General features: G+C 38.8%; 1 protein-coding gene across 1 annotated transcript in view; it reads right to left on the bottom strand.

Annotated features, from left to right (window-relative positions):
• Positions 1-1,677: 1,677 nt before the first annotated feature.
• Positions 1,678-25,057, bottom strand: part of NECAB1 (N-terminal EF-hand calcium binding protein 1) — a gene marked incomplete at its 5' end in the record, with an annotated part of 58,879 nt that continues 35,499 nt past the window's right edge. Inside the window, 8 exons of the mRNA XM_017731043.1 lie at positions 1,678-2,046; positions 4,931-5,022; positions 6,087-6,164; positions 8,002-8,114; positions 9,533-9,586; positions 13,741-13,817; positions 17,155-17,267; positions 19,174-19,310. Coding sequence (XP_017586532.1) covers positions 2,018-2,046; positions 4,931-5,022; positions 6,087-6,164; positions 8,002-8,114; positions 9,533-9,586; positions 13,741-13,817; positions 17,155-17,267; positions 19,174-19,310 — 693 coding nt within the window. The remainder of the gene's footprint in view (positions 2,047-4,930; positions 5,023-6,086; positions 6,165-8,001; positions 8,115-9,532; positions 9,587-13,740; positions 13,818-17,154; positions 17,268-19,173; positions 19,311-25,057) is intronic.

The raw sequence follows: 25,057 nt of genomic DNA, 5'->3' as shown, positions 1-25,057 counted from the left end.
TTGGTTGCATGCAGGAACATAAATGTGATGCCTTTCTTAATCTTGAATTCAGATCTTGTCATGATTTCTGGAATACAGGACCTTAACTGCAGTGAATTCTGCTTGTTTGTAGTCTAAACTGCCCCCTTTCAATTACATATGGTAATTTTTTTGAGAAGACATAATACTAGAAATAATACTACAAGAAGGTGTTTCATTGAACGTGACTTTTAAGTTACTTTTGGGTACTGTTTGTAACCTTAGACTGCTAAGTGAATGGAGAGAGTGGTCATGTAGCATGTAGAGCTTGTCAACCTGCTATGAAGGTGTGAGGTTACAGTGGTTGCTTGCCCATTCTTGGGCTGGAGTACACACCTCAGATGCCGGGGGGAGCATCATGACTTTTTGGGGAAGCAAGTATTGCTACTTCCAGGTCTACAGAATCATAGGATATCCTGAGTTAGAAGGGACCCACAAAGGTCATCAATGTCCAACTCCTGGCCCTGCACAGGATATGCTAAGACTAACACCGTGTGCCTGAGACCATTGTCCAAACACTGCTTGAACTCTGTCAGGCTGGTGCTATGACCATTTCCCTGTTCCAGTGTTCAACCACCCTCCAGGTGAAGAACCTTTTCTTAATGCCTAACCTCAATCTCCCCTCATACAGCTTGATGCCATTCCCTTGGGTCTTGTCACTGGTCACCAGAGAGAAGAGATCAGCGTCTGCATCTCCTCTAACCCTCATGAGGAAGTTGCAGACTGCAATGAGGTCTCCCCTCAGTCTCCTCCAGGCTGAACAGACCAAGTCACCTCAGCCACTCCTTGCACAGCTTCCCCTGTAGGCCCTTCATCATCCTCATGGCCCTCCTTTGGGACACTCTCTAATAGCTTTATATGTCTTTTATATTGTTGTGCCCCAAACTGTCCCCAGCACTTGAGGTGAGGCTGCCCCAGTGCAGAGCAGAGCAGGACAATCCCCTCCCTTGCCCAGCTGGCGATGCTGTGCCTGATGTACCCCAGGACATGGTTGGCCCTCCTGGCTGCCAGGGCACTGCTGACTCATATTCATCTTGCCATGGACCAGGACCCGCAGGCCCCTGGACATGAGGGCAGTCTGGCCACAACATCTGTCACCCTATAATGGCCAGATTGATTGAGCTGACCTGGCTGGCTAGGTGGGTGTCCCCTTCCTCCCTCAAGGCGCCATGCACGTCCCTACCAAAGCTGCACACTGGTAGAAGAGGGTGATCTCCCCCACAGAGATGGTGTTGTTCATCAGTCAAGAGTATACAGTAGCCCTGCTCCCCTGCTAGAACCTCCAAACAAGCTCAAGGTTTATGGCTATTTATGCTGTAACAGCAGTTTCTCTACAGGAACCTGCCAGAGATGTAAAGAAAGTATTTTCTGAGTGGTCAGGCCATAGAGGTTGTGAAATGTCAAGTCTGGGGATCTATAATGACAACAGATAGGCAGATATGTTTCCTCTTGTGAGGGTAAAGGCTAGAGTCCATTAAGAGAAGATAGTACTGCCTTGTCTTGTTTTGAGCAGAAAATATCCTGGGCAAAGTTCTGTATTAGCACAAAGAGTTGTCCCTATGTTTATTCTTTTCATTAAGGACTTAGCTTCTCTGCAGACATATATGAAAATGTGTGTTCAGATTCATACTAGTTTTGTAAAAGGAGACCACAGCAGCATTAAGTAATGATTATTTATTAATGCAATAATAAAACTTTTCACAAATATTTAGTCATACATTCAAGACATACTTTTCTGTGACAGTTTGGACTGTATATACAAAATAAATAGTTTATCATGTTGTCTTATTTCAGTTTTTAGAATGCTTCATTTCACTGAACTAGTCACAAGAGGAGAAGGTAATGAATACGCAGTTTTCCAGATTTTAAAATGGATCGAGTGGAAAAGATCCCATCCATAATAACGAACATTATCACATCATAAATGCACCTGTACACTGCAATATGAATGATAGTGTAACAAAAGACAATACATTAACATTACTTGGAACCACAGCTTCTAGTCGTTATTGAGGACCCACCACGATGCTGAAAGAGAGCAGAATTTATTTATTTGTTAACATAAAGGGCATTTCTTCTTTGACCTCTGGTAAAAATCCTAAATAAAATACCTACAACATATATAAAGAAAGATTAGTTTAATATATGCAGCAAATACTGGTGAGAAAAAGTGCTCAGAATACAGGGAGAGATGAGTATAAGTGGTGGGAAGGTGGCTTTATCACAAGCATTATATCTCCTTTTGATAACATCAAAAGAAGCATTAACGTGTCATAGGTGCGGTTGCATAGAATTAAGCACCCAGATACCCAAGTGCAAACCACATAAATCCTCAATCCTGTGCTGCTGTGTCAGTTTTTAAGCTGAGCACTATGTTCCCTGGTTGTGTTACCTTTAATGACTTGCTTTCCTTGTGACATTATTCTGATCTGGTGGTTTTTTAACACAGCTCTAGGAATTAATAGCATTTTGTCCTCGAAAGTAAGAGAATTGATGAACTTGTAAAATGTCATTCCCATAAAAAGTTCTGTAATCACCAGATTATAGACAGTGCTGGGGTGAAACCAATTTGTGTTTGTTCGCCTTTGCCCTTTTGAAATGGAGCCTTATGCAGAGAGGAGCCACAAGATTTATGGAGAGAGATGGGAAGGAAGGAAAGGAATTGTGACTGGATCTGAGATGCCAGAGATGGGAGATGGGTGCTCTCGGCTCCATAGGTTTCACACTACAGAAATTCATTACAGAACTTGTTTCTTGTGTATGTATCCCTAAATGCTGCCATTAATGCTATTTTAATGTAAATTGTTATTCATGAAGAAACGTGATGAGAAAATACTCAAGAGTCTTACCTGAATTCAGGCTATGAGCCTAGTAGTCTCTGAAACATCAGTGGATTAATGAATTTCAGCCCCCAAAAATGCAAATTTAACTATTTATTTCTCATGGGTTATAGTGTTATAATTGTTCAATGGTTTCCCCTTAGCTTATGTTTTCTTCGCTCAAAGGTTCTCAGGAGTCCTCAAGTCCAGATCTTGTGTAAAAATGAGATATTCACTGAAGGTGAACTGAGTGATTCGTGCCACCCTGGTAGATTGGCTGAAGCAACTGGGTGAGTTAACAGGTGTATGAGTGGTTGTAATAGGTTGTGGTTCTTATTAACCGACGGGAAATTAATTCTCTTTAGGATAATACTGGACCAAACAGTCTTGAAAACTTGTCTTCCTGAATCATTCTTGGCCACATAAGTGTATCCTTATTAATTTTACTTAATTGGTAAAGACTTTTGGGTTGTAAACTTTGATCGAATCAGATTCAGATTACAATTTGCAATTGATTCAGTTCTTAGCTACCCAGATGTGTAGAGGAAGTTTGGAAGTTTCTCATCCAAGGTAAATTTGCTCTTAAAATAGAGCCTATCTTGTGTTCTAATTGCAGACAGGTTTGGGGGTTTTTTCTTCTGATTTTACAGTGGTGTCACTTTACGGTGTCTAAAATTCTTTTCTAAAGTGTACTGCAGTGTATTGCAGCCATCATTTTATACTTCAAGAACATTTACTGTCTTTCAAAGACATAGATGATTTATATAGATCAGTTGTGGGATGATCTATACAAATCATATTTCCATGAAACAGAGTTCAAATCAGTGTACAGATTTCTAAATTACAGGTAATGTATAAAATTGTACGAAGAGCTGTGAGTGCATTAATTCCCATTGGTCCCCCCACCCCAGCAAGGAGTACACAGTGAGAAATGCTGTTTCTATGGCAACTGTCTGCCAGATAGAGTGCTGCAGACTGAAATCTTTCTTAGCAGGCAGAGTAAATGCTTTAATGTGTAGCTGGAATCCAATTTCAGACGCTTCCATATTTAGGCATTTAAAAGTTACGTTTACATTTTATTTTATGTTAATTGTACTTTACCCATGAGAAAACTACCCTGGAACACTGGTGGACCATGTGCAGTCTCTTGGACACAAAGAATTTTGGGGAAAGGCTTCATTGTTTGCTACAGTCAAGTTTGTCTTAAATCCAGCAATATCCCAGTAAGATACAAGATTTACAGAGATTCTTGGTTCATTAACTGCAATCTTCTGATTCTGCAGGGATCCCTGGCATGTAATTTTGTGTCCAGATCAGCCTCATGAGGTCTGAAGATGTCTTGGCCAGTTTCTTTTAAGGAGAAACCCTGGGTACAGGACTACATTTATTTTTCTACTAAGTGGGGTTTTATTATTTTAAATATAGTCTGTACCCAGACATACAGGGAATTAGGGCTTCATTCTAATAGATTTGTGTTCCTTAAAATAAAAAAAACCCACCAAAATTGCTCTCCTCTCTCTGTAAATATGGGACTGATGCTTTCTTTGCTTCATCCTGCACTGTGCCTTTTAACTCTTTTTTCTGGGAGAAAGATGTTACATGCTCATTGGTTTGTATTAGGAATAATAATCTGAATCTTTACCACCTTGCTTTTTTTAACATAGCAGGAAGTATGTACAACAAGTTGGTTAGTAAATATCAGTTATTGGTAATTAAGGCTCCCTTCAGTCAATGTAAGTAGGAATAAGTTGAAGTCTTAATCAGAAAGCATTTTTTTTCCTTGAAAAGCTTAAACAGGGTCTATTTTACCATTCACAAATAGTATTGTTTATTCTAGATATTTTCTCAAATAGTGTATGTTAGTGTAACTTCACAGTATGTAAAATAAAGCACTGTGGGTCTTCTCCTTGCTGATGCATTTTATATTTCTGTAGTTAAAATAAAAACATTTTGAGTCCCTTTCTCCTCTATACTTTACCAAAGCAGATCTGACTAAGGGTGATATTATGCAATGGTCTTGCATATGGAACACACTAATATAATAAAACCTTTCATAAGGAACAAACAAAAAAATGTGAAAAGTTGATATTTACCAGGGACTAGCATTGTTGTGATGAGCTCTGGAGCTTCCAAGAAATCCACATTACTTCTTTGGAATGCCTTGCTGTAATTCATTTGAAGGTGGCTAAATAATTGTAAAAAATAAAAATGTAACAGGTTTTTTAAAGGAGCTCAATTTTTTAAACGAGCATTAGAAGTTACTGCTAAGTTAATTAATTACAGTTAATGCTGTAACAGAGATTCTGTGCTTCAAAACCTACGTTATTGTGGGAGAGGAGACCAGATAAGCTATGAAGTTCTTGCATGTTATATTAAACACAGTTTTTCTCTGTGCAGCTCGCTGTCACTCTGATGCTCATCTCTTGGTTGTGACCCAGTACGATGCTGACGTGTGTTACCAGTGTTCTTGAGTCTTTGTGATAGGAAACCCAGTAAAACTGGGCTTTGGTTTGAAAGGAAAGCAACAAAGCTTCAAGAGACTTCTCCATCTCCCTAAGAACGAGTTCTGTCTACAGATTTAGGATCATAGGGTTGGTTTGTCTGAGTTTTTTTTAACTAAATGTAGATTATCTTTTTGTCTCAATTTCTTAGTCATCTGCCTGCCAGAGACTAAAATTCATCTGGTAGGATATTTAGTCACTATAACTTCTATTTTGGGCCCAAAAAGAGACACTGGGAGTCTGTCAGATGAGTTCCTGTGATGTGGATTGGGAAGTTTTGGGAGAGTTCCCCATAACTACTCGCATGCTGAAGTGTGCTGTGGGGTGGCACATCTCCTGTTTCAATAATTGGGTCTCTTTTTCTTCTTTACTGTGAAGCTCTGTTAATATTGCTGTCTTCCTGGTTTTCTGTCGGCGATGAACTAACATCTGTCTGATGCTATATCTTTATCTACTCACTTTCAGACTTTTTCTGTTTTGAATCACCTTTTTCTTTCTGGCATTTTTATTTATGTTTCAGTATATTCAAGTCTTTAGCAACTGAAGTATTGTTCTGAAGTATTAATTGTGATATATTTATCAAAAGATCAGTTAGCAGTATTTAAAGTAATTTGTACTCAGTCTTTCTACACAATTGATTTCTAAACTTCAAAACTTTATGTATTACCAAAAAAAAAAAAAAAACCAAAAAACAAACCCAAAAAAAAATACTCGCCACCAAAACCCTGAAAATGCCACCAAAACTTACCTATTCCAGGCATTGCTGTTTTCCCAGAACTCATAAACAATGAAGCGGAAATTAGTTGGAAACTTCTGTATGGAAACACTAAAAATTTCACAGTAGAACTAATTTAATGAAACGCAATAAAGTTATTTGACATATACATTTTATTCCTAACTGCTTATGATTAGGAATAAATGCAGTGATTTTTGAAAAAAAACCCCACAGAACAAAACAACAAAACCAAACCCAAAAAACAACCCAAGTAATAAATTTAACAAAGTTATATTATCATAGTGATCATATACTGCAAATTATGTGAGCTTTTAGAAAATAAATCCTTGTGTATTTATTTTTATTAGTTAGTATTGCCAGATAGGCTGATATCTGCTGCAGATACACCTTTAAAATAATATTTTGGGTACTAGTTACTTTTCATAAGTTATTCAAGGAACAGTTTCTCAAGGGTGAAAAATGACCCACAGAATATCTCTTGATCCTCTACACAGAATCATCCTGCTTATTATCCTGAGCATAAAAGCTTTATAGCATGTAGGGCACTTATGCACTTGGGTACTCAAATTGGTGTTTCAATAAATGGCACAGAAAGTATATATACAGATTTGTCAGTGTGCCCACATGTGAGATTGCTGATCTCACTAAGGATGTGCTTGAAAACTGGTCTCAGCTTATGCTTCATAATGTGGTCAGGAATGTTTTATGATTTATTGGTTTTCTCCTGCTGTATGTGAAAGTGCACGGTAAAATAGCAAAAATACCAAAAGCTGTTGGAATAAACAAGTCACTGTCAATTATAGCTACAGCAAAACCCATCCGTTAGGTGGCATTACAGACTTACCAAACGCCTGTAAACTTGGGCGAGAAAGGAACTTTGTGCCACCATTTGTTGAGTTGCATTCTGAAGTCATGTAATCTCTCTTCCCTGACAAGTCTGCAGTCACTACAGTGTTTTGCTGGATGTTCATTTCTGGGAGGGGGCTGGGAGGGCTTCTCATGGGGTTTTTTTCCCATCTCTTGGCCAACAAGAAAATTTTATTTTCCTCATCAGTCTGCCTTTACCACTGCAGAAAGATCACTCTTCTTCCAGCTTAACTTCATTTTTCTGGTCTATGTGAACACTACTGATAAAATCCTAAATGTGATAATCTCATAGTAACAAGACTCATAAATTAGAGATGTGATAGGCAGTCTTTGAAGCCCTTGAATATAAAGAAAGATGCAGTATTATGCAAAATCATTACAAATATCAATGATATTTGCAATATCATTACAAAAATATGTTTTTCATAATGGTCTGTAGGATGTATGATAGTAGATCTCTCCACTATGTTAAATTCAGAAATTAAGTACAGTGGTAAGCCGCTAAAATTTATTCTTAACCCAGCTCTAATGTTTTATTTAATTCTAAAAGGAGCAAAGTAGAAACACAGTTTCATTGACAAATTTGCTTTTTAATTTTTCCAATTCTTTCTTATGAATTAAAATGCTACAATGACAGCCTAAAGGGAAGATTCTGAAAGCTTCCAAGCAGACAACTGGCAAACAAGTTGATAAGTTGCTCCATTTCCAGGTGAGCACAAATGAAGGATGGCAAATGAGTTTTCCAACAAAGAGTCTCAGCCTAGGAGCTTCCAGAAGTCATGACTTGATGACCTGCAGAGCTAACAAGCCTGAAAAGATTGTTTAGCATCTTTGGGATAGCCTGTACTGTCATTTTGTGATAGTACCTAAAATCTGCACATTCTGACATCTCTTTCTAGTTCTAGCTGTCTTTGAAAAGCTCTTACACACACACATAACCCACCAAGAAAGGAGTTATAGGTTCTCTTCATAAATAATCCAAGAATTATTATTATTATCTTATTAAAGAAAAAAGACTGCATTCCTTCCTTCAGCCCAGGGACAATAACATTGTACTTACTGCAAGCAGCCACCTTGAGCAGAAGCAGATTCCACATACTGCTTCAGGGCAAGACGGAATTCCTCCACTTTTTCTTCTATCACAGACATTTGATGCTGAACGATCATTATGTGCTGATACAAAACCATTACACTATTACTGCCATATCTTCCTCTGAATTCCTTGTACTTTAAACTTAGAAAAGTCTATCATGAAACAATACAAACCACAATCATCAAAGAAAACGCACAAAAGTTCCCTTGAAGTTTGAAGTCCCTGTCTGGAGTGGAGAATTAGAAATGCATTGTTAGAAAGCATGGTTTTTATGTCTAGGCATGAGTGTCCACTTCAGAGAAGAAGAGTTGTCCAAACTCGGGATGAGAGTCTTTTCAGAAGAGGGCAAAACAAAGGCTGATCTTTAAGATGTTCAGTAATAAAGTCAGTGAGTTTTCTTGGATGAATGTATGCCAGCAGGTGTGAGGTTTGGGATAAGAGCATATCCCCACAATCTGCACCGGATGCATTGTTGCTTTAATTGAGGTGCTTTCATAGTTTTTTACCTTTTAGAGCCCTGAACCTCAGGTGAGTGAGAGGCCTAAGATAGCCCATGTTAAGTGATGGATAGAGAGGGGGTCTTCCCTCCACAATTCTGCAGGAAATGAAAAGTCTTTATAAACAGGACTATGGAAACAGTCAGTAGTACAGAAGACCTATTTATCCTGAATTAATATAATTATCATTTAGCTCTTTCAAATAGTTAATTTATTGATTCATCTACTGAAGCTTGTCAACTTCACTAATGGAATATTTAAAGGAACACTATGTTCTTCTTAATGAGTACAACTTAATGTCTTATACAGGTTTTTGACTTGTTTCTGCTTTGATTATGAATACTGTTATATCATGGATTATAAGCAGTCTGTGTAGCAATAATGCATAATCTCATTTTAAAAAAATCTAATGCAACTCCTGTTATGAAATAATCTTTTCACTTGCATTTGATTTGCATTTTTTAGGTTCAAAGCCGTGAATTTAGGAATGCTAGTGTATCAGTCTTGGGACATAAACTTGTTTAACAGTAAGTTTATTTCTGGTCACAGTTTTGGTTTTGTAGGTTGTAATGTTGATTACTGGTTAGCACTAGATACTCTTTCATTTTTCCTCATAAGATTTCCTACAGCAGTTTTTGGAGGGAAGGAGGCTGTAAAACAAGGGTTTAAAGTATGCATGCAGCATTTGGAGCAGAGAAGCCACCACCCCATAAACATTGGATAAATCTTATTAATGACACATTTTTCTCCTTATGTGTGTTAAAGTTTTGGCTCACTCTATCCTTTGAAAGCAATGCAAAAAATTAGTATAAAAGTTTTGCCCACATATTCTAAGTTTTGTTCTGTTGCCTTTTGCACAGTGTATTCTGCTAACTGTGATTACTGGAAAAAGTGAGGATAAAGATTTTTAAAATTATTTTTTAACAGAAGAGACCAGGTGCGGTCTCAATGCCTAGTGTTTCAAATCCAATGTCAAAATCATTATCTTGAAAAGTACTTACAGATCTTGCATTTTCTTCCAAAACTTCCTCTTCAAGTGGCTCAAGCTTTAGATCCTGTGAGGCAATTAAAAAGAAAATAGAAATTGTAGGAGTCAATACTACAGCTGTGTTCTGCTCTTACATTTTTAACAAACTATTCCAATAACTAGATTCTGCTCTACCTCAAGAAGTTAAATCCCTTCTTTATTAGTTCTAAGTCAAACAGAAATGTTGCTTACAAGATCTTGCATGCCTCAGTGGTTAATTCCAGCCCAGGCTGACTTGTAAAGTTTTATTTATAGTGCTTGGCAGGTGATTTTTCATTTTAACAAATCTGCTTGTTCCCAAATGTATGTTGGATTTAATTGAGAAAAGACAGACATCCTCTCAAATTGTCACACAGACTGTGGAGAGCAAGAAGGGTAATTTGAAATGAGCTATCAGCCACTATTGTGCAATCATAAAACTTTACACAGAAGAAATTCCCCTACAGGGACTCTATGGTTGCAGGGGGCTGTTTTCTAGCACTGAAAGAGATGTGCATGATGGTCCAAGTCAGGTTTCTGAACTGCTGCCCTTGCTGTGAGGACAGGCTGGGCAGCAGCAAAGAGATGTGTCTGTGAGTACACCTGGTACACAAACTGGATGTGCACATCAGGAATCAGTGATTCACTCAAACACCAACCAGCAGAGCGCAAAAAATTATTCTTTACTCTCCAGGCACATGCAGTACTTCCTAACCCAGTGTTATTATGATATTCTGAAAAACACCCATATGCCTGAAAAGAAAAGCAGATTGATTTGCAACAAGCAGCTGAAGCAAAACACACTCTTTGTTAGTGGTGCTTCGCTTCTCACTGAACACAGCTCTTGTGTAGCAAAGAGAAAAATTTTCTTCCGCTCCCAGCATGGGTAGGGATTGATTAACCTCAGGTAGCAGCTGTTCTGCCAGCACAGATGCTGTACTCGCTGAAAAGCCAGCAAGAGATGTGCAGGTAGAGTTCAAATGAACAGAGGACCTCCACCAGCAGCAGGTGGCAGAGCAAGGCAGGAGTGAAGTATTCAGAAACTGCTGTGTAGTTGTACATCTTCTGCAGAATGTGGATAGAAAGGCATGAAAGGTGTGTATGAAGGGAAAGGCAGCCAGCTTTATGGTCAGTGCAGACACTTCAGATAAAAAAACTGAGGGAAAAATGTGTATTCCTGTAGTTCTATACTTTCCCTGCTATTTTTTTCTTGGGAAACATATGGAAAAAGAGAGGAAAGTAATGACTCAAGTTGTACTGCAAAGTTTCTCTACAGGTAACAAGAGAATAATTCTTTTCTTTGCCAGTATATGTAAATTTAGAATTTGAGTGAAAATAGACAAATTACAGGACTGATTCATGGTCAAATTCCCCTTTGACAGAACACAGCAGAAGACTTAGACAACGCTAAATCTACCCTTCACCAGGTAGTATTCCAGTAGGAACACTGACTCATAACTTGCTAGCCCCCTCTAGGAGTTAAAAATAATCTCTAGTAGTTCTTCAGTAGTGTTATGTCATTAGGCAGAGCGTGCCTGCACAGATGGGGTGAGTCTGCACAGCCAGCCTGTGTGGCCTTGGAGCATGTGAGCACTGGCACATGGTCCCCATCTGTGAGGAAAGAGGGCTCCTGCACTGGGTGGCTTGGCTTTTGAGCCTGATGGAAGTAGCCTGGTGTGCAGAACAGAAGTCCTGCCAGCCCAGTACCGTGCAGCCTGGAAATAAAAACTTATGCAGCTCAGAGCTGGGGCTTTAAAATGCCTCTGCAATCCTACCCCACCTCAGCTGAGAAGGGGTGGATTCTGGAAATTTCCCTTTAGCATGATTATGCAATCCTTTCTAATCTGTTTCAGGGCAAAGTCAGAAAGAGGGGCTGTTCGTAGCTGCTGAAAGGCAGCTGGTATTTAATGCCTCTCACAGTCAGATGTGGCTGTGAGATACAAAATCAAGCAGCTGCAAAGTTAGGCAAAGGTGGATATAAATAGGTTGCCTACTGGAAAAATTGGACTTATCTAATTGCTATGGTTTATTAATCAAGTTTTATATTGACAAGGAGGTAATTATGGGAGGTATATGCCCTGCCACTGTATCCCTTTGGCACTTTTCAGGCTGAGGTTCTCTGTTGTTTATCTGTAGAAGATTTGATCATTTTATAACATCCTTGTTGTTAGTTTATTTACCACAAAATGTTTGGCTGCTTTCTGTAACATTTACACTGCATTATTGCTGTATGCCAGGTATATTTCTTTTTTAAGTAACATTCTTTTAAATGTTTTCTTTTGACATCAGTCCATGTCAGGTGGCAACTGTGGCAGGACAGTGAGCTGCTGTTTCCAAAGCAGGGTGGGGAGTAAAGCCAGACTAATCATTTGTGATAGACTTTGACATTTCAAAATCCAATTTATATCTATTTAGAAAAAATCAAGCTGCTACTAAAATGTCATTAATGTGGCAACTGCTGTGTAATTGCCTTTCCCATGAAGAAATGACCTCTGGGAGGAAGCAGGTGGATAGAGGCTCATGGGTATTCCCTGGCCAGAGCTTGCTGGACCGAGCAGAGCATGAAGAGCTGCAGAGCATGGCAAGGAACAGAGTAAGAAGCTGACAGAAGTCATGGACAGTGCCACAAGGAATGGCTGAATTTCACAGCTGGTGAAGGAGAAGTGATGCAAGAGACTGTCAGGCTGCAGGGATAACCTAAGGGAATACTGGGCTCCTTTTGGAGCAAAGCCAATCGTGCTGGGGTCACGTGACCATACGCAGCTAATCAGTAATAAAGCTGAGATAACAGAAATACCAAACTGAGACCAAACGGGAAAAGTAATTAAGGGCAGTTTTTTCATTTGGGAGGGAGCAACAGCAGGGAAAGGTCAGTATGCTTCTCTTGCTGACCGCTGTGCCAAGTCACCACCATTTATTGGTTTGGTTTTTTTTTGTTAAATCCCTTACTTGACTATTTTCTATATGTGTAACTTGCTACTGAACTCAAGTTGGACTAGTGGTGGAGTAACAGAAGACATTTTTCTGCCATGAGCCAAGGTTTGAGCCAGTGCCTGGGTAAAGGGTATGGGTCCAGCCACAAATACTAGATGATAATATTCATGGGGGAATATCCCAATCAGCTAGAAAGAAAGAACGGGATCAAGCTGTTTCATGTCCCTGTGAGTGCTGGTGAAGAGACCCATGCCAGTGTCTTTGGAGTACAGGTACAGTCTCGCTGCTGGTGAGCACTGACCTGTGGGGAGGAACAACATCAGCTGCACTGGGATGGGAGCTACTCCTGAGTCTGAGAGCACTTCAGCCTAAAACCTCACCTCTAGCAGACAAGGAGGAAGAAATACCCTGGGTCGCAAAATCCACTGAATTCAGCCACTCCCTTAGCGCCTACCTGAAATTGTCTGTCTGTCCTTCAATACGGAAACTTAATGCAGAGAACAGCCCAGGAATTTATAACCTTGCTTTTTCCCCTCCTGTTCTTTCTTCTCCAAAAAAAATGAAGTCATCACACACAGATTATAAGACAACTTTTGAACACCAGGGTAGCAATCAGGTCTCAATAACAATTAAGAGGAATAGATATTTTCTGTACTGACAGATGTGGCTCAGGATTTTACAAGTACTGGGAAGCCCTGGCATTGTTGCATCAGATGGGTCATATGTCAGACTCCTGGAGGGCTCTGCTTTGGTGTGGAAACCACGGGTGGTTTCTGGGTTCTGGGAGGTGGTACAGCCAGCTCCCAGGCAGGATTTGCATCAGATTTTGATTGAACTGTACTGACAAGGAAAGTGGTTTAATCTTTATAAATGAGTATTCTCTGATGGGAAAGGAAGAAACAAAACTTTCTGTCAAGCTTTCGCGGGAATGTTTGGAGAGGAAGAGGAAAATATCAGATGCTAAAAGGGGAAGGTTGTAGCATGTTCCCCTGAACAAGCATAATTAAATACATTAACATCCTCCAGTCATAGAACAATGCAACTCTTCATGTCTTTATGAAAAGTTTAATCTGTGGTGATGGGAGAGGGAAAGGAAGCATGGAAAAGCCATGTCATGAATAGGAAAAAGGAAGGTGGAAGAAAAATGTAGTAATTTAATGAGTGTTAGCTCTCTTAGGTAATGTTGCAGCTGGGGCATTGAAAACATTTGTGTTTTAAGGATTGCTTTACTGAAAGTGAAAGAAGAAACAGGTGAAAAAGCCCACACACCTTCTTTTCCAGTCTATCAATTAGCTTCTGGAGTCTGTTTATCTGGATCACCCACTGGCTGTCTTCCTCAATCCAACCTTTGGAAAAGATAAATGATAAACATTTATAAAATGTTACTAAATTGCTCATCCATAGTGTAATCCTGTATTTTATATTAAAAAAAGGTTTAGCATGCAATTTATTTTGCTTCTCAAAGATTGTGCTGCAACTAGTTCAATGTTCATTTAGGTGAAACTAAAGGAAAGCATGATCTGACTCTATGAATGATTTTCCTTCTGTTTAAGATACAATAGAAATTCATACAGAATGAAAACTACATTCTAGATTAATGCCAGTGCTTTTGAAATCATACTGATAACCGAAGAAAAATCTTCATCTCTACTGCAGGTATATTCCTGCCTGTGTAGTGACCAGATCATAGAATCTTAGAATGGTTTGGGTTGGAAGGGACCATAAAGATTATCTAGTTTCAACTCCCCTGCCATGGGCAGGGAACCTTCCACTAGATCAGATTGCTCAGGCCCCATCCAACCTGATCTGATGTCATATAGCAAGGGTGGAGCTAGAAGATCGTGTTCCAGTGATGCCATGATGATTTTTTGCCTTTTCTTTTTATATACCTTTTATGTATTCTCAGTACCCTTAGCATGCATACTTGTAATTCTTTAGGTCTGACATCTTAGCATAGTCCCGGTATTCTTCTAGAGCAGAAGACCAAACATCCTAAAGGCCTCACAGTTGGAGGCTGGAAAGCCTTACGCTATCTTAAGAAACAAAGGCCCCTCTAGAACATATCCTGTAAACTAGAATTAGGCCCATCTGGGGGGGAATAATTTAGCATAGTGAGATGTCACTTCATTCAAGCCTCTCACTGGGGGGCATCTCTGTTAAATATGCTAATTCACAAGGTCTATAAAATTGTACACGCAATCCACCGTGTGTGTGCATTCCATCTTGATGAATTGTTGCACCGTAAGGATTCTTATTAAATCCCAAGGTAAAAACCCTTTATCCCTTAACCACGTCTGGCTCTTAATTTTAGGACCAAGGATAAGACATCACTAGAAAGGCACAAGCATCTGGGCTATGAAGATGGTGAAGGGCCTTGAGGGGAAGCTGTATGAGGAGTGGCTGAGGTCACTTGGTTTGTTCAGCCTGGAGAAGAGGAAACTGAGGGGAGACCTCATTGTAGTCTGCAACTTCCTCGTGAGGGTGATGCCTTAGGTTTTAACTTTTATATTTTTCAAATCCTGTACTTCTTAGTGTGTAATTCTGAAGTTTCCTGTAGCCTGTTAACTTCTGCTCTCTCATGCTAGGTAGACATAACAAAGCCTCTCTGGTCCTGCTCTTCAAGGATACCCAGACCGTCCTAGGCCCAAAAAGTATAAACCAAAGAGCCTCTAAAGGGGGGCAAGCTGAGGGGAATTACATCATTAAACTAAAGCTTTAATTGGAGAATTAACCCTGATATGCAAATGAACCAAACCTATAAAAGTGTGAAGAACTCCTGACCTGTTATCTATCTTGGCAATAGCCTCTGGCCCCCAGGGGGTACCTTTGAAGGCCTTTCAAATAAATACCTACTTTTATTCCCTTACTCCTGTCTAGTCTCTGTGTCTAGGAGGCCTCTTAAGGCATCAAGGGGAAGAGGAGGGACAGGAATCCGTCTCTTCTCTCCAGTGAGAGTGACGAGTGACAGGACCCAAGGGAATGGCATCAAGCTGTGTCAGGGGAGGATTAAGTTGGATATTAGGAAAAAATTCTTCACCCGGAGGGTGGTTGGGCACTGAAACAGGCTCCCCAGGGAAGTGGTCACAGCACCAGGATTTCAAGAAGCATTTGGACAATGCTCTCAGGCACATGGTGTAAGTCTTGGGAACGGTGCTGTACAGGGCCAGGAGCTGGACTTTGATGATCCTTATGAGTGCTTTCCAACTCAGGATGTTCTGTGATTCTGTGAGTCCCTCTAAAGTCTCTGGAAAGTTTTGCTTTGCTAAAGTCTCCTGAAAATTGTCTGCCAAATGAAAAGCACAATACTCTAGGAAAAAAACGTGCACTAATAAAGCAGTTCCTGACATCACCCACCATGTAAATGTGTACATAAGTGATAGCTCAAAGGAGAGAGAAGGGTTGTTTATCAGAAACTGGAGATTTTTCAATAAATGCTCTTGTTATGCACATTCATTAACCTGCTCATTTTCCAGCTGAGAGTTCTTGTGGCACTTGCATGTGTTTTGACCAAAGAAAGAAATCCTAATGCTGAGAACATTCCACAGCTGTGATCTCTAGAGGAGGCAGGGTGTGGTTATACCTGAACAAGTACACAGGCTGAAGAAATGCTGGCCTGAGCCTCGAGTGCATACACACACCACAGTGTTACTATGTATGTGGGCAGCAGGGGGTAAGCAGGAAGACCAAGTGCCAAGACAAACACAAATCTTGTGCAGGAAAGTGGACAGCTGTCAGCTATTAGTAGAGCTGTGGAAGTAAATGTTAGCTCTTTGAGATTACACCAATGCAGTGAATGGATTTGGTAGAGCTTGCATTTGCTTGGGTTCCTTCTGAATTAGGAGTGCAGCTACAAGGCTCTGTGACCTTCCTTGTTAGGAACAACATCAACTCACAAGAGACTGACCATCATCCTGCATCACTGCTCTCAATGAGCAGCATCATTTGCTGAATGAAAGGGAGTGAGTCATGAATGTGAGTGACAGAAAGGTCCTCAGGAGAGGGTTTAAAAGGAAGAGGTCAGCACGTGGCTGCAAGCAGTGACTAGTCAAGAAGTAAGCTAGACCCATCACGTTTTGTTATTTCAGTCATCTTCATGCCTTGATTCTGGGACACAGCACTAAGCATGGAGATGTCTTCACTGCAGCCTCATGCTTAATGTCACTCCTTCCAAAGAATCCCATTTACCAAAGCAAATAATTTTCTATCATTTTCCAAAGCACAATTCTGCTTCAGACTTTTTTTGTGTTATCTTAAATGAAATATTCTTTTCTTTCAGGTTTTGTATTTTCTCTTTCTGTTTCTTATTTATTCCCCTCAGCTGGGATGTGAGTCATGGCAGAGACTCAGGGTTGTATATAAGTTATAGCCTTCACCTTTTCATTCAAATCTGCAGGCAATAAAGATTGCCTAAAAAGTGTTGGACCAATACAAAATACACAGTTTGGCCTACAATTATGTTTTTATATTTTATAATTTCAGATCTATGGGTATGCATTGATTTTCCTCAGTTTCCTCAGTTTTGAGTTAACATCTTCTGTATTAAATTGAAATTGTCTTCTGCCAGTAAAGTATCTGATTTAGTTAGATGTTAAAATTAAATTTTTGTGAGTAAGACATGTGCATCTTTTTCTGTGCATGAGTGTAAGCACATTTTAAATATCTTTAAAATGTGAAATACCATACCTGTGCTAGAATGAGGATTATTTGATGACAGGCTGTTGTTCCTCTGAAGCCTTCGAGCTAAGCGTTTTCCTGGCCACTGAATTGAGAGCACTTCTGGTTTTGTTGGATCTTTTCTGCACAGAAACACAGGAGACTTCTTAAGGAAAAATATGTAGGAGAGCTCTTCTCTCTCTGTTCTCAAAAAATGTGCTTCTATGTTCCCTTTTGAATTCAATAAAAAAGAAATACCTATTGAGAGCACTGAATTATTTTCTGGATTTTCACTCTTATTTGGTGTCTTGGGGTGACTTTATGATGTGTATCCCATATCGCTGCCCTATGCCCAGAAATTAATTCTGGTGCCTTTCTATGCCTTTAAACTGAGCCTGAGAGGAGGAAGGAAAAACTGAGCAAAACTTATTCAAAGCAGTTTGCAGCTTGTTCAAGGTCACACAGAGATAGCGACTTTTTTTTCCAGCTGCAGCAGGGGAGTGAGGAAGCACCCAGCTTGCAGGTTTTTTTTTCCAGTCAGATTTTGGGCAGTTTTTCAGTTTCTTTTTCTCCAGAGACAGACTGAGAGTTGAACTTTTTTCCTTCATGGGAATTTCGGATTTTCTCCCTTTTCTACAGGACTGCTTCAATATCAGAGCACATCAGGAGAACTTTCCACTGGGTACAGAGGGCCGGGCTCTGGGCCAAGCCCCAGCTCTGAGGAGACCAAAGGGAGGACTCTAACACTTTCCCAGGCTTTTTCTCCACAGAGAGAGATTTTATTATTTAGCATTATTATTCTTTTCCCGTGTGTTTGTTAAATAAATAGTTTTTATATCTTTCAATTTCCTTCGAGGAAAATTTATTTTTCCCAAACCTGGTGGAGGGGTAAGGGGGGTGGGCGGTGGTTGTGCCTTCTCTCAGAGGATATATTTCTAAATTTGACCAAACCAGAACATTTGGTTAGGTCATTAAAGAAGTTAATAGAAAAAAAGAAGAGGCTTAAGCTGGCAAAAACGTAAATCTTTTAGGGAGACAAATCTCAAGATCAGTGTCCATGATATGGTTGTGATCTGACCTAAGTAACCATTCTTCATTCACAGTTTCTTCATTCACAGGAGTTTCGTAGCATGACTGCAAAGGAACTGTCAAGAGGTACAAAAATACTGTGCATGGTCGGTGCACCCTCAGACTTTCAAAACCTGCTTGATTCCTACAGTCAAGGTGCTGGCACAAAACCACAGGGTATTACTCCTGTACTTCAGAGATCTCAAACCCAACAGCAAAACAAACAAGAAAATGACATTTCCAACAGAAAAACAAGAAAATGGCATTTCCAACAGAAAGGTCTTAAGATCTTCTTTGTCCATGAAACACAACAGTTTGTATTTTGCTTACCCTATAATCTTTAACAATAGCATACTGAGGAAAAAAATACATATAGACAAGTTACTTTTCAAAAATATTTTGATCCTTGAATCTACAAATCCTCATCACTGAGATCATTGTACTAAATTCAGCTAAACCCCTTGGATGGATAAAGGCTACCCAGGTGACTGAGAGTTTATAGAGCTAGCTGTTAACCAAGACTATGGCCCAATATTCTAGGAAGAAGCTGTGACAAATAAAAGCCTGGCTATTTCTTCTTTTAACATGAAGACCATTGTGCAACCAGGAATGAAAACAAAACCATAAAGCTGGAAAAACCAAACAAAACAGACAGTCATTATAGTAATTTCAGAGCTCTTTATATTGCAGTGGTCTGGTTTCTACATTTGATATTAAACTCTCCAGGGATTTAAAAGGAAGTCAGCAGAGCCTAGTGTGTACCAAAATGATTGTCCTACATACAGCCCACCACAGGATCATATGCATTAAATTTCAGGAAAATTCCTATTAGTGGGTTCCTATATGGAATAAAAAGTGTAGCCTTATTTCTCCTGTTATTCCCTATATCAGATTTCTGGGTGAAATGTAAAGTGGTCTTGGAGGTTCTCAGTGACCTCACTCCTCACTCCCTTCCCTGCATCTGAAGAGGGGTTTGCTCACCTCTCCTGCCGGGTCTGCTCCTCTGTGGTTTCCATGGCACATTCCAGGGAGCTCTGGAGGGATTGCAACTGGTTCAGTGTCTCCTTCAAAAGAAAGCGAGTCACAAACTGCTCCAAATTGGAAGCTTCCTGATAGTCCTAAGAATTACATGAAAAAAAAACCCAAAATGTCAGGCTTTGCTTACTAGGTTAGAAATACGCAAGGGAAGGCTCAGACTTCGTTCAGAAAGGAAGCAGGTTGGATGTCTCCATGTTTACACATGTAAACCACACAAGAAACCTTTGTTTATGGACAAAAAGACCTCTGAATTTCCAGGTGTAGACACAACTCCCAAGTACACACTGACACAACACAGTTTCTACTCAAAAAGACCCTTTTCTTTACATCTTTAAGTCCAGTTGATGGCAGCACCACATTACTTCTGAAGTGTGGAAAAGCCAAAATAAGATTGACAGCTGCAGAATTGAATTTAAAGTTTTAATTCAGATGCACTCTTGTGAAAAGATGTTTATCAAGCCCACTGGCCTGTCTCAGACAGTGATTATGGGAATAGTCTTTGAGCAGGGCACATGCTCAGGATACTTCCCTGAAAAACCCCACTAGCAGTTGGCTGGAGGGATGTTTGTGCAAGAGAGGTTGCCTTCTGAATTTAACAGTCTTACTGATCTCTTACTGATTTTTGTTCCTTTAATTTGTTCAATTATTTTTGAAACCATATTTCTGTCTATTTCACAATTTCATGAAATGCATCTAAATGTTATTTGAGCTAGAAGTTTGGTTATTATAAAAGTTTGCACCTATACTTAGCAATCTGTAGTGGTTCTTTGAATAATGACATTCCCAATGTATTGTATGTATCCAAAAATATTTATGCTTTTTTTGTGTAGATAATTTCAGGAATAAATTTTTATGCCTGTTGTCTCCCTGGCCAAATAAATCATATTTCCATGGCTGGAGTCAAATTTGATGTTTCTGGCAAGGCCAGATCTGCAAAAAACCCACCGTGGTCCCTTCCACACCCATTATGTGATTCTGTGATTCAGTGGTTCTGCAGTAGGTAATGCTTTGTGAGGGGGTGACCTTTACAATAATATAAACACCTTCTTTCTTGTCTTCTCATTAATAAATGTAATAGGGAGGATAGAGCAGACCCCTAGAGCCTCTGCTTACTGTGTTGAGGTCACATCAGGAACAGAGAAAGAAAACAGATTTACATCTCTTAAACAATGAATTTGTTGGCTCCTCACTCAGCTGATCTTGAAAACGTTTGGGTACAATTCCATCTGAAATAGTTTCATAAATATAAGGTGCCTTCAATGAAAGATTTCTTTAATCTCCACACCTGAAGAGGGATGATAGTCCCCTATGTCCAAGCTTTAAAAAAGACCTGTCACTTCAATGGCATTGCCTCCTACACTATCTGAGAACCCATGTGAGTAGTTTTGGCATTTTTAAGCTCTTCCATGTTCTTTCCAATGTGAATTGCCGCTGAAATACCTTTCTGATTTCTAGACTTCTCTTAGAATTTCTCCATGTATGTGTTTGCAATCAGACCACAAATACAAGATGTTTCGAAATTTGAATGTAAAATGAAAGATTGTCAGATAATAGCTTTAAAAGCATTTTGCTCTTAAATAAGCGCAATCTTTTCACAATATATGTTATTGAGTCTTGTTAGAAGACTTCTGCTACAGAAATTTCAGGTGTTAAACCACTCATGAATCATCAGAAGTTACTTACGTAGCCAGAAGCTTCGTGTCTTCTACATTTACTTCTTCTATCTTCAGATTAATCAGCTGTGAGTCACTTTCCAACAAATAATTTTTCATTGATACAATTTAAAAATAGATGCTCATGAGAGATTGTCTGCGTACCTGAGGGACTCACACCAGTCTATAAATAATGTTTATGGCAACCTTTTTATGATTATTTAATCTTTTTGTCAATAGGAAAGCTGATTTTTTATTCTTCTTCTAAACTGTCTCCAGTGTAATTTATTTAAAACTTCAGTGGACCTGACAGAGATCATTTCACTACCAAAAATTTTTATTCTCTAGCATGTTAGAACAACATGTATGAATCTGTGCAGCATGGACAGGTAAATGAAACCCTTCAGTAAAAAATCATGGTATATTTTCATTTTTTTTTCAGATTTTGACATTGCTCTTGGAAATAAGTAAACAAATCATTGCAGAACTGACCATTTCTTGTAAGTTTTTGAATTGTGTTTTAAAATTCTGAGCATCCAGAAAGAAAATATTGCAGATATCTCCATATAGCTTCCTGCTGATACACATGGTAAATCTGATACAGGCATGCTGAATTACAACTTAAATGTACATCAACATTGTTTCATTTTGAAAACTCTTCAGGTGGGCTCTCACAGATAGGGGGATCATATAAACATTAGCTTTATGTGTAATACTTGCTGCTGTCTGAGGCTGCTGCTGTCCAACTCCTTCAGAAAAGAAGTTACCTAGAAAAGCTTTCCTGCATCTGAAAGTAAGATTTTTTCATTAGAACTACTCCAAGTTTGTGCATTGCACTGGGATTTAGTCTTTTTTTCTTTATATTTCTGTCCCATAACTTCTATATTTAAAGGCTTCTCTACAGAAAAGATCCTTGTGATATTTAGATATGTCTTGGAGTTACATTATCAGAATATACAGAGCTACTTTTGTAAAGATGGGAAAGGTAGGCAGGATGCTAACATAATCTGTGGGAGTCTAGAGTTATCAGAGATCTTTCCTTATGGATATTTTACCCAAATATTAGTGCTTACAACTATTCTATGTGCAATTACTTAACTCTCTTAATGCACGTAGTTGAGCAAATAATTAAGAATTATTACTCTTTCCTTTAAAAAATTGCTGAGTCCAGCAATTCTGAGCTCACAGCAATGTTGAGCAGCTTCAACTCCTGCCTAGTGAAAGATAACTAATCCTACCTGTCCTTCTAAAGTTCTTCAAAGATCATGGAAGAAGGTATTCAGCATATACAAATGATCTGAATAATTATAATTTAAGTCATGGAGGAAAAAAGATTGTGCATTACAATTCAATTTATACCTCAAGCCCAGCTCTCAGCACTGAGGAATTAGTAGCCATGCTTTGGTATTGTTTCACCATGGTATTTCCTTCGAAAAGTACCTTATTTTGCATTTTACTAAAGGCACACTGGTAAAACACTCCTGTATCAATTTATTAAGTTTATATTATGACAGAATCAGCTTGACTGGCATGCCCAGCATTTGTATTGTCAGTGTATCATGCCATCAATCAGTAATGGGACCCATGGATGGTGTCTGTACATAAACTAGAAGAATGGCCCATTTCTTGAATTTCATCAGCTGTAAGTTACTGTTCATTAGCGTACACATTACACTGCACCACAGTTTGGGCAGTCCAGATGAAATAAGTCTGTGTTAACATATTGTTCTGCTTGTTAGTTTTACTGATTGTGAATAAATGAGGGTAATTTTCCACATCTTCCTCATCAAGAGGCAACTGTGACCTTTGTGAGCAGCAAAGATTTGCATTTCGTTTAATATAACTGAAAATACACATAATTAGTGATTTCACTGTGGAAAAGGTCACTGTGGTCTTTAAAGGTGTCTAAAGGCTATCTTAAAAAGTGCAGAAGAGGTTCTCCTTTAATAAAGGCAGAGGAGGCAGGGTTTAGGAATCTCCTAGTGCAGTCTCCATCACAAGGTTACCACAGGTTCAGCAACTCTTGATCCTCTCAGTCTCTGGTGCCAGCCTCATCCCTCTTCCCTGGGTGACTTGACCATGCTGCTCCATTTATCAGAATAGCAGCTCCTTGATATGCAGAAGGAGTGGGACACTTCTTACTGATGTATTACTTAGCAATTTTCTGTTTCCTATTTATATGTCATATTAAACATAATTTCATAAAAATATTTATGCTTCTTTTTACAGAAAATACCTTCAAGTCAACTGAAAAACATTTATCACTGAGTAGAACTCAGTAAGGAATAATCGATTTAAATTTCCCTTTATCATGGAATGTCTCCTGCCCTGTATGTTCAGATCCCAAATTAGTGGGACAATGCCCTGTGTTACAACTTTAAATTGAGGATATAAAATTAGTCAGAATAACTTCACTAAAATGAAATCCCTAAGATCTAATTCTTTAGACTTTGGAAGAAATCAAAACAGCATCAGAATAAAATCATAATTTCACCAGAAGCCATATGGAGACATGCTCAGTGTACTGACTCCACACAAATTTAACCTTTACAAAATCCTCACCTTAAGAGCGATCAAAGGCAGGATGTGCCCAATTATTAGATTCAACTTCCAATATGGAACAAGTTTTACAGTTTTATCCAAGTATTACATTTAGCATAAATTATGTGTTTAAATTCTACCTAGAGAATTGGAACAGTGACAATTTCTACTAACCGTCTGCAGTGCTGATGTAACAGCAATGAAATAAAATAGGCAGCCATGGCTGATTAGAAAGAATACCATCACACATTTGTAATAGTGTCAGAACAGTCTATCACTCTCCTGTACTGGGACCACTGAAGGAGTAATACACTGGCATTGCAATAATAGTATGCACAGAATCCATGCATGGATAAAAAATAACTCCTATTTAACTGCTATTAGGTGCATCACATAGCTTAGAGACAATAAACTGTTTTGGATGTGTTTGATTTTAGCAGGTAGCAGGGAAATGTGTAATGCCATTGCTCCAGGGAGAAGGTTGCAACAATACATATAAAACATCAAAGCTGCTGGTGGTTTTGATAGGTATCAAGAGGAGAATGGCTAGTTAAATGTTTATTTTTCTGCTGGGAAGTAATTTCTATTTAGAGGTATGAATACTAAATTAAGGGGGTTTTCATTTTGTTTTATCTTTATTTCTGACTAAACACATCTTCTCTGCTACTGGCAAAAATTTAAGCATTGTCTCTTCCTGACCCAATAGGTATAAATATTCCACAAAAAAGATCAAAGAAGTTCCCAAGAGTTTTCATTACTCTGATAAGGAGCTAGAAGAGGAAAAGTGTGAATCTCTGGAAAGTCCTTGCATGACTGCTCAGAATTAATTGCTTGCAGCTTTTTGAATTTATCTTAGTTTGTTTTGACTTGCACTAATAGTCACAATCTTAAAATTAAATGAAAATAAAAATTCCAAAACATAATTTAAGAATGTCCCCAGATGAAAATAGCTTTTATTTGTAGGTTCCTCTCTGCCTTGTAGCAGAACTGGTGGAACTGGTGATATATTTAGCATTATCACCAGCATTCCTCTCTTCAGCTGAGAGACAGTCAATTCAGTTACTGACTGGAACAGGCTTCTCAGGGAAGTGGTGGAGTCATCATCCTTGGAGGTATTTAAAAGATATGTAGATGTGGCACCTGGGGACATGGTTTAGTAGTGGATTTGGCAGTGTCAGGAGGTTAATGGTTGGACTTGATGAATTTAAGGATTTTTTCCAATTTGAATGATTCTAAACCTTAATGATTCTGTGATTTTTGATTGACATGAAAAAAAAAATTAGCGATAAATCTAAAGGAACAAATGAACTATTTTCAAAGCCAGTGCATGAAAATTAGTACTCAGGATAAACTGAGAAATACTTGTTATTCTTGTGCAGCAGCTATTCATTGCATTAATTCTGTGAAAGGTGCACTTGTAAAAAGTGTGATTTCATAGAGAACAAGACTAGATTCTGTGAAAAATGTTAATAAATTCTGACCGCACGTAAAAATAGGTGCCAGCTAATTTAACACAGTTTTTGTGAAAACAAAAAACAATTTGAAACTTCATTTTTGATCAAACAGAATGTTAGTTGTGGAACATTATTGTCAACATATCCTTACCTTTCTTCCCAGTTAATTTGTTTTGAGAT

Source organism: Corvus brachyrhynchos, unplaced genomic scaffold (assembly GCF_000691975.1).
Source record: "Corvus brachyrhynchos isolate BGI_N302 unplaced genomic scaffold, ASM69197v1 scaffold293, whole genome shotgun sequence".
NCBI classification, from domain to species: Eukaryota; Metazoa; Chordata; class Aves; order Passeriformes; family Corvidae; genus Corvus; species Corvus brachyrhynchos.
Note: the sequence above shows the minus strand (reverse complement) of the source record. Positions and strands in the feature narration are given on the sequence as shown.